Here is a 14,216-nt window from a genome sequence, read left to right as displayed (position 1 = left end):
AGGATGCTATGGGAGACTGTCAAACTCTTCGCTGAAGTCAAGGTAGACCACATCCACTGCTCTGCCGTCATACATCCACCTTGTTACATTCTCATAAAAGGCTATGAGGTTGGTCAAGCATGACTTACCCTTGGTAAAGCCATGCTGACTGCCCCTAATAACCCTCTTATCCTTGATATGCCTTGAGATGGCACCAAGGACAAACTGTTCCGTTACTTTCCCAGGGACGGAGATGAGGCTGACCAGTCTATAATTACCTGGGTCCTCCTTCTTGCCCTTTTTGAAGACTGGAGTGACATTTGCTTTCCTCCAGTCCTCGAGCACCTCTCCTGTTTCCCAAGACTTGGCAAAGATGATAGAGAGCAGTCTAGCAATGACTTCAGCCAGCTGCCTCAGCACCTGCGGGTGCATCTCATCTGGACCCATGGATTTATGGATGTCCAGACTACCAGGCTTTTGTTGGTTTGCGTTTCTTTTTGTTCGGTTGGTTTTGTTTTAATTTTAAGCAAAAGTTGCATGAACTTCTCAGATGTTGAGTCTATACAGATCCAGGCAGTGAACACAAGCTTGGCCTTACAGCTTCTACTTAATTGTGTTCCGTTTCTGGAATTGAACTCCAAACCTTAAAAATTCTTTACTCCCCTCCTCCACTCCCAAAACACTTTCCAAAAAGTAATTTGTATCCACCAAAATCTTGGGTTTACATGTTAATAAAAGCAAAGTTTTGAAAACAATTTAGTGTTTCCTTCCCTTTATGGCAAAAAAGGATGCCTTAATGCTTGGAATTATTCATTTCTATTCTCCACCAAAATGAAATTTCACTGAAACTCTCACATATGCAGAGTTCTTGGTGTTTTGTGCAACAGCATTTTCAGACAGAGTACCTCAGCCCTGAAGGTCTTCCTCAGCGATCTAATTACAATCAGTGTCCATTAACATGAAGGAAGCTGTGCATTTCTAGTACTTTTTTCTTTGTTTATCAGCATTATAGGTTGATGGTGTTAATGTTATGAGATCGTTGTTGGGTAATTGCTTTTTCCCTAGAGATGTACATCAAGGTTTAAAAACAGTTCTAGTAGCTGGAAGAATGTCTTTATTCCACACAGAAGAGTGAGCTCGCACTAAATGCGAACCCCCTGTGTTCTCTGTAACAGATTGCCTTGTCCCAAAGTAGCGTCTGGCTTACCATGGGAATACAGACATCCTCCCCACACGTAGGGTAACAATGGGTTTTTTTCATTCAGAGGACATTATGGTCCTTAGCAAGGAGATTCACCCAGCATTCAATCAAAACCAAACTTCGCTCAGACTGCAAGATTTGTATTTAGTCAAGAACATGTAATAAGACAGGCTGCATCTGAAATGGTTCCGCAACTACTTGCTGCCTCGGCTGTGTGTCCCACTGCCGGCACGTGGGGGAGAAGATGGGCAGGAAAATATCCATGTCTTGTGTTGCAGAACAAAGAACACTTTACATTTCCCCAACATTTTTGTGAGGGAGGGAAAAGGGAGGGAGGAAAAAGGAAAAGCTTTGAACATAGTGCAAGGTATGTATAAATGCTTCAGAATTTTCATCTTTGTTTTTACTTTTCATTTTTCAGAAATATTCCAGGGCTGGATTGCACAGTATCCCAGGGGCAGAGAGCTTTGAAAAGTGGCTAGTTGTGTAAATTATCAGTCTGTACAAAAATATCTGAAAGTGACTCCTGAGAACAGAACCATAATGTCACAATATGATTTCTATTTTACAATCAGACATTTTTGTGGCTAATAAACAGGATTTATCCCACATACACACTAAACTAATTTGCTTGCCAAACTGTATGTACTTGCAACTTCATACAGTTGAACTTGTGGGATTTCATCTGCTTCCAAGCTTAGGTTTCCTGCCTCACATGACAGGCACGATACAGCACATGACAAGAGAAGCCTTTTAGTTTTATACTCATGGAGAATTCAGTTTTATGTATTTGTTTGGGTACCACAGACTTAATATGAATTCTTCCATGACAGCAGGGCAAAGTTTAAAGTGCCAGTCAAATTACAAGACCAAACATTTCAACCAATTCTTTAATTATAACCTTTTCTTCTACAGCTTAGAAATTAGCTCCTTCAGAAAAGTCAAATATCGAATATGCATGAAGCAAATGAACAAAAACCTTATTTGCCTACTTATTTCAAGTATTTCGTTCAACATTTTTTAGAGCTATGTAGAATAAGAACTACCATGTCTTCACTACTATGAATCAGCTTGCTAACAGCAAGAAATATTTTTTTTTTTTTTTTTTAATTTCTGCAGCAAAACTTCATGATGCTTCTGAGGGCTAGATAAAATGGAATAACAATAAGGAATTTAATTGGTTTTGTATTTGTACTGATCAAAGTGGACTGGACAGTCTCTGACTGGATTACTATCTTTTCATAAAGCTTAAAGAAAAAACACAACTAATAACTAATTTTCACATAGGCAGAACATTAAAATTCACTTCCTCACATACTTCTCTTTAGATAACAAAAGAACTAGCACACAGTGTTTTCTACTATAAATTGCCTGCAGTTTTTATAAGGAAAGCCAAAGCCATCTCTCAGAAAAACACCATCATCCCACCACCTAACAAGGGATTGCCCTTGAGAACTAACTAACTGCCTCTCTGAGTCTCCCAGTGGGGCTTTGGATTGAAAGGTACTTTTCCATTTACCGAAGGATTTTCCTTCCCTTCCAAACTAGAAAGATGTTAATAACTGCCACAAACCACTCTGAACACAGGTTTACAGTCTGACAACAAACAAAGCTATTGGCCTCGTGGCATTAGTTCCATTTGGTGGGTAGGATGTCCCTGTTCCTTAACTGTGATATATTATGTGCTGCAGATCAACATCAGAGATGCTTATTGCTGGGCACGACCAAATCTTTGTTCATTTGTGTACTTCCAAGAACAGAGACAGATATCAGATCATAAGATCTTGAGAAATTAACCCTAATTGAAGGACACAAAGACACTGAACAACATGAGGCAGCAAACCCCATTTACTGAGCCAGGAAATTCCTTGTCCTTGTGAAATGGGAGAAACAAAATATGGCTCTTCTCTCTCGCCTCCTTTTCCAGTGAAAAAACAAGGGAAGGAACTCAAGCCTTTCTCCCAGTATGATCCAAAAATCAAAACCAATTTGCTAATTCTCCTGCTGCTGACACTTACTTAATAGATTTTAGCTTTATTTTTTAAAACTACTATTACAATTTGTGGTGAATTTGGAGAGTGATATGCATGCACAGTATTCCATGCACTTTGTATATTTTTCAGGACAAGTGCACCTCTGGTATCCATGATAATATTACTTCAAATAAAACAGCTTTTCAACTTATTAGAGAGCAAAATAGTCTTGACTCATGACAACCAATTACTTGGAGTATTCCTTCTCATTTTGTCCACCTGCTAGACAATTTTTCTATTTGCTTCAAGTCAATAACTAAGGTTTACTCAGCTGATGCTGACCATCAGAGAAACATTGGAGCACCAGGGCTGTTTATGTGACCATGCAGACAAGCATCAAGTATACTACGGCCCTAAGCTTATAGAATCATAGAATCATTTTGCTTGGAAGAGGCCCTCAAGTCCAACCATAATCTAACTCTAGCACTAAACCATGTCCCTAAGAGCTTCCTCTATGCACCTTTTAAACCTCTCCAGGGATGGTGACTCCACCACTTCCCTGGGCAGCCTGTTCCAATGCCTGACAACCCTTTCTGTGAAGAAACGCTTCCTAATATCCAATCTAAACCTCCCTTGGTGCGACTTGGTGCCATTTACGTACATGCCTAATTTTGTGCAGTACAAGCTGTCCTGCAGAAGTCAAGACTACCAAGTGCAGTCCGTCTTATCCAGTCAGATTAAACAGGGTGGTATGAAGCTAAGCACATGCTTCAGAGACTGCAGCATTCTGAGATGAGACAAATGAGCTTTTCAATAACGGAAACAGCAGTGACAGATTTTCAAAGCAATTCAGGAACTTCTATTCAAGGCATATTTTCAGATATGCCCAGCTATGAACACACTCCTTATTTTCCAGAAAAGCACATTAAACTCTTTTGAAAATTTTGCTCCACACCACTGAGAGAAGGAGAACGGAATAAAAGAAGAATGAAGGCTACAGGGAAGGTGCTCTCAAGGCAGAGTCAAAGGCATTCACTTTTTTATTTTGGGAGCCTGCCAGAAGCCATGTGAAACAGATGGCAGCCCAGCAGAGGCCTGCAAGAGAAACCTAGCTGGATGAGCAGCCAGGAAGAGCTTGAAACCAGGCATGAGATAGTGATTTCTGAGCTGAGGAAGGGAACAAAACCAGCAGCGTCAGGCCACGTCTAAGCTTAACAGTCAATGGACACAAAACACAGAGTGACACAAGAGGAGGGCCAAGGAAGCCAGCAAGGGCAGTGTGGCACCTCAGAACTGAGCTAGAGACTCGCTACTGAGGGACAAGTCAAGCAGGCAACTGGAAAGGACAGGCAGTCTCCCTAAAAATGTTAATTAACTAGAAACTAGAAACAGGAGCCTCAACAGTGTAGGAGGCACAGATGCATTTGCAAGGGTGTTTTCAGTCTTATTTAATTTCAGTATACACTCACAGATCACAACAAGAAGGACATGTTTTCCAATGGTTCATCCTATTTATGAACATATTGAGTTTCTTTGACGTGCTACAGACACGATCTAATTCCCCAATCCCTCCCACTTCATGCCACTCCTTCCCCCTGCAAAGCATGCTGCCCGAACATCAACTAAAGGTATGGATGCCTGCTGACAGGTGTAATTCCTTTACTCATGTCTCAAATAGTCTGACCCAAACCAACTCCAGCCTGGAAGCACCGAAACCGTATCAGCACGGTGTCATGCCCTAGGTAATCATCTCTGCTGTGAGGTGAAGAAGAGAGTCTAAAGCTCAGTGCCATGCTACCACATCTGCATATCTTCCAGCTGCCTTGCATACTAAAAGCATGGAGAGCAGATAGAAAAGCTTGCATATGTCTGTGGCTATCAATGTGTCCTAGGAAGTCAATCTTCAGCACACAGGCAGCAGGTTGTACGCTGCAGTTCCACTGTGCCCACTGGGCTGTTGGAAGAATCAAACCATTTCTTTCTGCCTCCACAATCTATGGGAAGCAGGACTCCAGCCCCTCTCCACGAATAAGCAATCTGCTTCACACACGATCCGCCCCTACGGGGGGGGGGGGGGGGGGGGGGGGGGGGGGCGGAGAAAAGAAAAAACCCCACCACTTTGTTAGCATCAGCAGCAGAAACACTGGAAACCCTCATAGTAAGAAGGTTCTCATTAAAATCTAACTTGACACTCCTCGCTCTGCATCATTATGGCACTTTGCAGTACTGTATTTATGCTTCACTCCAACATACTGGGAGCAGAGCACTCTCACTTCTTTTGCAGCTCTGCTTAGTGTCATCATCTGCATAAGAAATCCAGTTCCAAGAGTTTTTACAGCATAACAAACACCTTCTGCATGTGGAAAACTTGAGTTTTTTCTCTAGTTTTGAACTAGTCCCGATAACAGCAAAATGATAATAAAAGCCAAAGGAAAAGGTTAAAATCATGTCACAAGAGCCTAGAGAACCACAGACATCTAGTGAATATTACTTGCTGCAGTTACTGTGGTTAAAGGGTCAGCTCTCATCTATTCATTTTCACACTCATTTTTTCATTTTCACAGTCACTGTGCAGGTTGAAATTTGACCTCTAAAATCCTCTAACACAAACTATATTTTTGGCTTTGCTTGTTCATATAACTCAAACAGCTGCTGGCTACCAAGCATTCCTGAAAACGACCTGTTGATCCAGAGAGATCTGCTGCTTCTTTTATACCACCTCCCATCCCTCTCCCTGAAACTAGCAGAGCTGCTCATGGGCACTAAACAAAATCTTGCCAGTCACGGCTGGCTGTAAGCAGGAGGAGGTATGCCAGATAAAACTCACATCTAGCTGCTGCCCACCAAAAAAATATAAATTCTCTAAGATGGAGCAATGTCAAAAAGCCAGATTGATCACTTGGTGCCATTCAACTTAATTAGACTGAGTGCCAAAGGAAGACAGGAGCCCACATTTCACTGTATCCCTGCTGGAGGAGGGACAATGACAAAAAAGAAATTCACAAAAGGGAAAAGCTTCCTGTATGCTAAAAAAGAAAAGTATAACAGCAACCTGTCTTGCTGAAAGCAAGTGACATGTGAAAGGGGATAAGAGCTGTGCATACAGTTCCTAGTATGTACAAGTGTCCTAAGAGTCAGTGATCACAATATTAAAGATAAGGAACGAAAAGCCAGAGGAATAAATAAACTCAAGCAGGGATTGCTGTATGGGAGCTGCTGATTTCTTCCACCTGAGGTTTCTGAAAGGAACTTTCACCACTCTGTAAGGAGAGTCCATTTTGCATGGGCAGGCACAGCTCTGCTCTGCAGCGAAGCCTCAGTCACAAAGAGACTGTGATGGACATTTTTTACTCTGGGACTCCCTGCAAGGAGCAGCCTTATTTGTCAGGAGGTCTGAGGAGACTAGCCAACACAAAGATCACTATCAGTGTGTCCCTGGCCTGCACTTGCTACACACGTCTCCCATCAACACCATCTACAGAAAGAGGCCCTTCTCAGCTCCCACTTCCACTGCCCTTCTCCAAGGGCAGAGAGATAACATCAGGACACACCAAACAGCCTTTAGGTTACGCTACGTGATGTTTTCTAGAGCCGAATAGTCTTGGCATTAAGCTGAATATTTATATAAACAGCAATGTGTCAGGATCTGGAGGCAGTATGCAGAGTTCCACTTCACACAACACTGCACAGGCTGCAGACAGCATGTCAAACCTGCTGTGTGGACTTCTGAACTACAGATGGGTCAGGTTCTCTCTTTTTCATAAAAGGGCTGATTATTTACTCTTTGGTTTGGTAACAAAGAATATAGACAGGATTAAAAAGGGTTACAGTTACAGGTAAAATTTGTACTTTTCAATCCAGCTATTTTTAACCAGAGGAATCACTCCCCAATAATTTTTATAGGAAGTGAAGTAATTGTGTGTTATTCTCAGGCCAAGATCTCAGCTGGCTTGAAAAAAATGCCAATACCAATCCCCGAAAATATTCCAAAGGAACTCTAACATAATCCTCCCAAAAATTTCCTATGCAAAGCTTCAACAGGAGGGAATACAGAGGCTGTAAAAGAGCTTGAAATTGCCTTCACTGTAGATGTACAGTGAAGTGGCCCCAGATTAGAAGTTATTTTCTAATAACCTGTTGGCTCAGAAACAACTTGACCTACTTTCTTCATAGTTTGCAAAAAGAACACCCATGCACGCACCCTCTGGGTACCATTTTGCAACTAATACCATTGTACATACTTCGATAAGTGAACAGATAACTCCTCCAGTCCTGCATAACTGGTCGATCATTTAACTGTAAACAAAGGCCCATCTACCACTTAAGCTAATCTAAACCCCATGAAAGTCAGTGCCTTTGACTGCAACTCATTTATGCTGTATTTTCTAGGGAATGAAAAAAACTTCTGTTTTCTTCAAACTTTATAAAAGTTTTCCCCAGCCTTAACAGCCAATCTGGCATTTTTCGAAGAAGATTTTTTTTTTCCTAATCACAGTTATAATGAGACTATAACTGGAGCTTTTTGAGCCAACTTAGCTATGAATACATGTCACAGTTGGACTGACTTTTGCAGAGTAAAAAGTTACACCAGTAACTTTTTCTTTTTTTTAAACAAGAAAACTTGGTCAACAAATCTGCTAACTGTATCTATCTCATTTCCATAGAAAGTACTGTGCAGATTTTGCATTTCCTGTGGGAAGCAGCAATGAATGAAACTTTCTACAAACAGCACTGTTCACAAAGTACATCAGTAGCTGCTGGTACAATATACCAATATGACCCTTCTGGGGACAGGGATGCAGAATGGTGAACGTGCAACTTAAAATTCCTACTTAAATGGTGATTTATGAGAAAGAACACCACTAATTACAGCTCATAAATCAGATCTGGTGAAATCCAAGAGACTCAAAAGAAAGCACGGCTATGACCAGAAAAAAGGGACTTTCTGAAACAACATCACCTTCCCACACAACAGTTCCTGAACCCTATCCTTGGGCCCCAGACAACTTTACTAAATGAGGACAAGAGTGTGAGAACTCAGCACTGTCTTCCACTAGGGATGCACGTCAGGGTGCGCATTCCTCCTCTGCATCATGCATCACATATCATGCATCACATGTTCCTGCTTTACTGTAAAGGGCGTATCTCTAGTAACATTCATCCACTCACTTCGTCGCTTCTTAGGAAGACACCAAGAGGCATCAAGTGCATGCAGCAAGAGAAAAAAACTGCCACTGACTCACGCAGTCAAGGAACAGGGCCAGCCACCACCTGTTCCACAAAACAACGCCACAGAATGTCTGATACATATGAATTAGACTGAGAAATCCCTTGAGAAAAAAGTGCAAGTTTCAACTTCCTAAAGCAGAAGTGATGTTCTTTCTTATGGTTGATCCACCACTTGAAAGTGGGGGGGAGGGGCGGAAGTCTTCCACATTGTGTCCTGTGATGGAGAATAAAAGGTAAAGTCTGCCATTACTTGCAAATGGACTCATCTTTTGGTGAGCAATCACATTGCTTAGTGAAAAGTAGAAATTTAGACAACATATACTTTGGACCCAATGAATATTCAATTTAATTAGCAGATGAAGTTGTTATAACTTTTCAGAATCCATTAGAATGAAATTGCCAGAAATTACCCTAGCAAAACAGAAGCAAACCTGTGTCCTAAAGAGACTGCAGCTATTGTCTACAGGCTTGCTAAAAGAAACTAATAATTTCAGTTTATATTCAGTAGATATAACTGGATTAGAAAATCATAGATAGTCCAGACCTTACCAAACACATAAGAAACAATTTTCTGTCTCTTGTAATAGAATTGCACATACGTGAGCACTCTGGGTGCAGGTGAGAGCTAAAGTCAAAAGAATACAGAATGAAGTAGGTAACCTAAGAAACTGAGAGCTCTGGTTATACTCACTGCATAACCAGTTATCCAGAAAGAAAGCGCATTGACGGATGAAGATTTTCCCTCTCACTTACCCTGGTAAAGCTGAATGAACCTGGGATGTAAGGCAGAGGTGATAATTCCATCCGGCAACTCCCTCAAAAATAGTTTCAACAGACTGGCTGCTGAGTACACATCACCATCTTTAACAAGTTCCACCTCTTCTCCACGCTCGTATTGCAGACGCAACTGCTCTACCATTTTCATGCTGCCGTTTACCCTGAAGAGGCCTTCCTGCGTCATACCTGTAATTATATATTGCATGTGAGGTTAATCTGAACTAAGACATCCCAGTGATATGATGAAAAAAATGTTCTAGTGTGAATACTACACTTGTAATAATACAAAGGAGGGTAATTAACACAACAACAACAAATACTATCATCCCCCAGAAACTCCCTCTAGTCAAGTAATTGGATTATGACAATTAACAAATACTAGTGATCAGATCTTGAGGCCTGGGATACTCTGAGAACCTACAAAACTCAGTGGCATTGCTGTAGCCTCGCTCCATGTAGAAATCAATTGAGACAGCTGCATTTTGCATTGGTATATTTCAACAAGAAAGGATCCAGACTCTACCAAACAGTTCTGTTGTTTCACTTTTGCAAGTAGTCCCTTATCTTGAGTGGTGCTCTGCCAAATTCACACATGTGACTACTTCCAGCTTCCTGGTTTAGGGCAACAGCATCTTACCTGTGACCATCATGAAGCAAAAACATCTGAATACATGCTGATTTCAGCAGTAACTCCACAATGAGCACTGCAACTTCACTGTAGCAGAAAATCTAAGTGAGCAAATGTGTATTTTGGACAGCATAAAGCCCAAAGTATTTCACAATGAAAAATAAAGGGTGTCAATCACTTCAGGCCAGACACCCCATACTGTGAAGGAGATTCAGAAAGAAGGTTTCCATGGAAAGAAGCCAGATGAATCATACTCTATCAGCTATCTCTTATTAGACATATGCTGACCTTCAAAACCTTCAGTAAGTGCCTAAAGCTGAACTCAGTAATTTTTCTCTAGAACATTTTCAGGACAAAAATTCTGCCTAATACTGTGTCAACAGACCTGCTCATTCTTTTTCAGAAGCATAACACTGAAAGGATCAAATATGCATAGTTTTCATCAGTTCAGAGTAGACATCACTAAATAGCAGTCTGACAGAATGCTTCCAGTCCAAGAAATCAATACTAATGCAGAAGAGTCTGTAGAGCGAAATAATTTATTTTACCAGAAGACAAACTGATCTAGTAAGGGAAAAAAATGGACAAGCACTCAAACATTTTACTTGACTAATATAAGCTACGGCTTACAGATCTTGTATTCACAACAAAACACATTGCTATGTGGCATGCTGTGCTGCCATCTTGGGGGCAGCTGCAAACACCACATCTCAATACAGATTTTCACCTCTGCAGTACTAGAGCAAAGGACACAGATCCCAAGCAGATAAAACTTCCTTTCCTCCTCCTCCATCATTTATGGAAATAGAGGCTGGAACATACTGGTAACAGTAATCAGATACTACTAAATTCAGCATAGGAAAACTTGACTTCACCTATAAATGTGAAAATAGACAGCTTCATACAAACTTAGTTCAAAGATGCAGCTGCCCATCAGTCAGCTCAGCTTTTTCAAATGAGTAGTCAGCTCCTCACAAGCTAGAAGAGAGACTCTAAAATGGTCTGGCCTTAAAAAGCCCTAAAATGTCTATTATAGCATAGGAGTTGTAAGACAACACTGAACAAACAGTAACCATGATTCACAGAACACTGTCTCCAAATGGGTGAATTCATACATGAGCCTCTGTTAAAAATGTCTTCACAGTTAACTTCAGCATTAATTCACAAAACAAACCTTAGGCAAGTACAGGACACCCATTTCAAGAACTTCCCACGTAAGAAGGCACCTTTGAGATCTTGCTTGCATTTTTGAGAAAGAGAACGGATTGTATTTTTATTGGGGCTGGATAATCCCCTTGGCATTCAGAATCCTAGCTAATCGTGCTGCAGAGTAGACGACTTGGCTTGTTTAGTTCATATTTGGGACATAGTCATGTGGGATTCAGATCTTTTTATGGAACACAGAGCACAGCCCACAACTTGCAGTCAAGTGTTTGTCAGCTTCTGGTTTTGATTAAACCCTAAATGATGCAAAAACTTTCTCCATCCTTGCTCTTTCAATGTTCTAGCAGACCACTTGTTGAACTAGATCAAGCAAGATGTTGCTGTGTAAAGGCAGAATCATGTTTTAAATTTGCACTGGACCTTAATCCAAGCTAACTTTCATGCCATCTATCAGCTTCTAAAGGTCTATTAAGATACAGACATGGAATCTAAGGTTTTGCAACTGGATCATCATTACTGAGTAGCTAAAATAAAAACCTTACGGTAAAACCAGATGCATCTTCTCACAAGGCAAAATTACTTCCACAAAATCTTTTTCATTGCTGAACAACTACCACAGAATACATCTGTGCACCAATGGTGCTCTAGATTTCCGCAAAGAAATGGATTTCAGCAACAGGAACTAAAGTTTAATTAAATGAACGCAAAGAGAAGCTAAGAACTGGACAACTGCTTCCTTGAGGGGATTAATAATAACTGGAATCTATCTGAAAACTTGTAAGAACATGTATTGCTATACGGTTATGTTCTCTGCGGGGTTTGTGTATGCACATGAATATACAGATACTTAACATCTTCTCACGGTCAAAACAGTGTTAAAAACAAATGTTTTGCAACTAGAAAATGATACAAACCTTCATGAATGAAATACATTCAATTTATAAACCGCACAGCTTGTTTATGAGAGTATGCTGCTCCATAACACTGTAGTTTACCTTTATAAACATCCTCTTAAAAAGTAAGTTCAGCATCAAGGGAGAAAAAAGAAGCAAACCACATAGAGTAATATTCTTTGTCTGTGGTTAGTGTACAACCTTGTTTAGCCCCCGTACCACAAACAAGACAGACCTCTCCCTTTGAAGAAACTTACATAAAAAGTGCTACCAAGCAAAAGTGACTCCAATAAGCTTACCATGCTGGGTAAGGTACTCGACTATATTCCACACAATTATTGGGATGCCATTCTTGCTCAGTCCCTGCCGTTGGAGCTCCAGAAGACTCACACCAAATAACTTTGGACAGGTTGTGTCCTTTTGCTTGTTCAGTGGAAGAGTAGCTATCTTCTTCATGTCTTCCTTCAATCTTGCAGCCGATTTGTTTTGCTTAAAGGAGCAGAGGAAAAAAAGTACATTAGTCACATTTACTGCAGAAGGTTGCACAGTCACAACATAAGCACCATCCATCAAAACTGGCTTCTACACTCCAGAATAAGGTTTCGGTCTTTCTTTATTCTAATCCACAGGAAAATCTCTGTGAAGTAGGAAAATAAAAACAAACAGAGAAAAAGCTAGAATAGTAACTAACAGAAAAAGAATGTAAATAGTCTGTAGTTAAGATAAAGGAGAAAGATGCACTTCTGAAAGCAAACTTGTTACTAGTGTGACAAGTAATTGAGAATCACAGGAGACTGCTGTTTTAACTCATGCAGTTCACACGGGTTACAAAAGCAAGTGGACAAACATGAACATGAAAAATCCCAACAGACCACCATTAGTCCAGGTTGTCTCCAGGATGCCTGTCAGAGTCTGGGAGAGTACTCTGGGGAAGGTTCACTGCACCTTTCTTCCAGATGCTGTCCCCTAGGGATTCATTTTGGCCACTGTAAGGTGAGATGCACCCTTATGAAAGATTTTATGTCGTGTTTAGTATCTGCTAAGTCTGAAATTCAATTATCACACATCTCAAGGGGAGTGGAAAAAACACTCCACAACAAACCCTTAAATGCATATATCCCATACATTCTTCCAGAGGCACAACATTCTCACAAGTTTTGCACTGCAGTGACAGAGAAAACACGAGAGCATAGCAAATGAAATGCAAAGGAATAACATAATACAGGACTCATTTATAGGATCAATAATAGGCAGAAATCTAAATCAGCATACAGCGCTATGCATTTGGAAAGACAGCTCAAGGCAGAGCAGCCGCATCACCCACCACAGTTGTGATTTCCATACACACCTAAGCATTATTTCACTGATATGGACAAGGACAGTACAACTCAGCAAACCTCACTCAAAACAAAGAAAAAAAAAACAAACAAGTTTTCCTACTGATGAGATCACACTGCAGGAACTGGGGGCCACTGCTACCATGGAGTTCAATCTCTTTGTTTAAGAAGTCCATCACTAGCATGATGCTTAAAAATGAACTTATTCTTACTGTGTTTCATTAACAAATAGGTAGAGGAAACCTCACATATGCCAAGTATTGTACACTAACACAAAGAAGTGCTCATACTCTTGACTAGGTCTTGGTGCTTAAATGTGTTAAGACAGATTTCAGCACAGCATACATCTTATTTTAAACAAACCCTTGAAATCTCTTTATTTGTGAGATGCTATTTTTACTGCAGTCTGTAAGCAATACAAACATCTGCATTGGTGCTGCTACTAAGCATGATATAAAATGATCTGGCAGTTCATTTGACTTGCTTTGCTTTGTTTTTCCCACGTTAAACACAACTATTTGGAGCATATGTGTGTTCTGTAGTCCCAGGTCCTTTGTGAAACTTACCCGATCTTTATAAAAGATATTGTTTGCACAGATATCATAAATATGTTTTATTATTTAGGAAACAGAATCACAATACATAAATAAAACCATCATTATTGTGGCCACCTTATAAATATTTAAAACAAACAATACAGTATTTGAACTAAAATTTGACAGACTTACAAAAATATCACACCTCTTTTAAAACAAGATGTTCCCATTCAGGATTAAATGAATAATACATGATTTTCACTCCAGGCAGACACATGCCAAAGCAAAAATCATGTGGCCTGGGTTATATTCAGAAGACAGCAAAAGTCCTTCAAGCAGTTTCTGAGCAGCTGTGATGCTCAGAGAACTTTTCCAATTAAGGCCTCCAATTAGCCTCACAATCTTGCTCAGTTACAGGTTTCCATTTCAGCATTTGAAAACGTGAGTCACAGAACTGGATTTACTTGGGGAAAATCACGATTTAAACTCGTAGGAGAAC

The 14,216-nt window shown here is 40.4% G+C and overlaps 1 protein-coding gene across 1 annotated transcript in view; it reads right to left on the bottom strand.

The window, feature by feature from the left end:
• The window catches only part of FAM13A (family with sequence similarity 13 member A), a gene marked incomplete at its 5' end in the record, with an annotated part of 128,122 nt that overhangs the window by 113,081 nt on the left and 825 nt on the right, over positions 1 to 14,216 (bottom strand). The window contains 2 exons of the mRNA XM_080344168.1: positions 9,136 to 9,345; positions 12,144 to 12,333. Coding sequence (XP_080200294.1) covers positions 9,136 to 9,345; positions 12,144 to 12,333 — 400 coding nt within the window. The remainder of the gene's footprint in view (positions 1 to 9,135; positions 9,346 to 12,143; positions 12,334 to 14,216) is intronic.

The sequence above is a fragment of the Nesoenas mayeri genome (genome assembly GCF_963082525.1).
Source record: "Nesoenas mayeri genome assembly, chromosome: 4".
Lineage (NCBI taxonomy): Eukaryota > Metazoa > Chordata > Aves > Columbiformes > Columbidae > Nesoenas > Nesoenas mayeri.
This window is presented reverse-complemented; position numbering and strand designations above follow the sequence as displayed.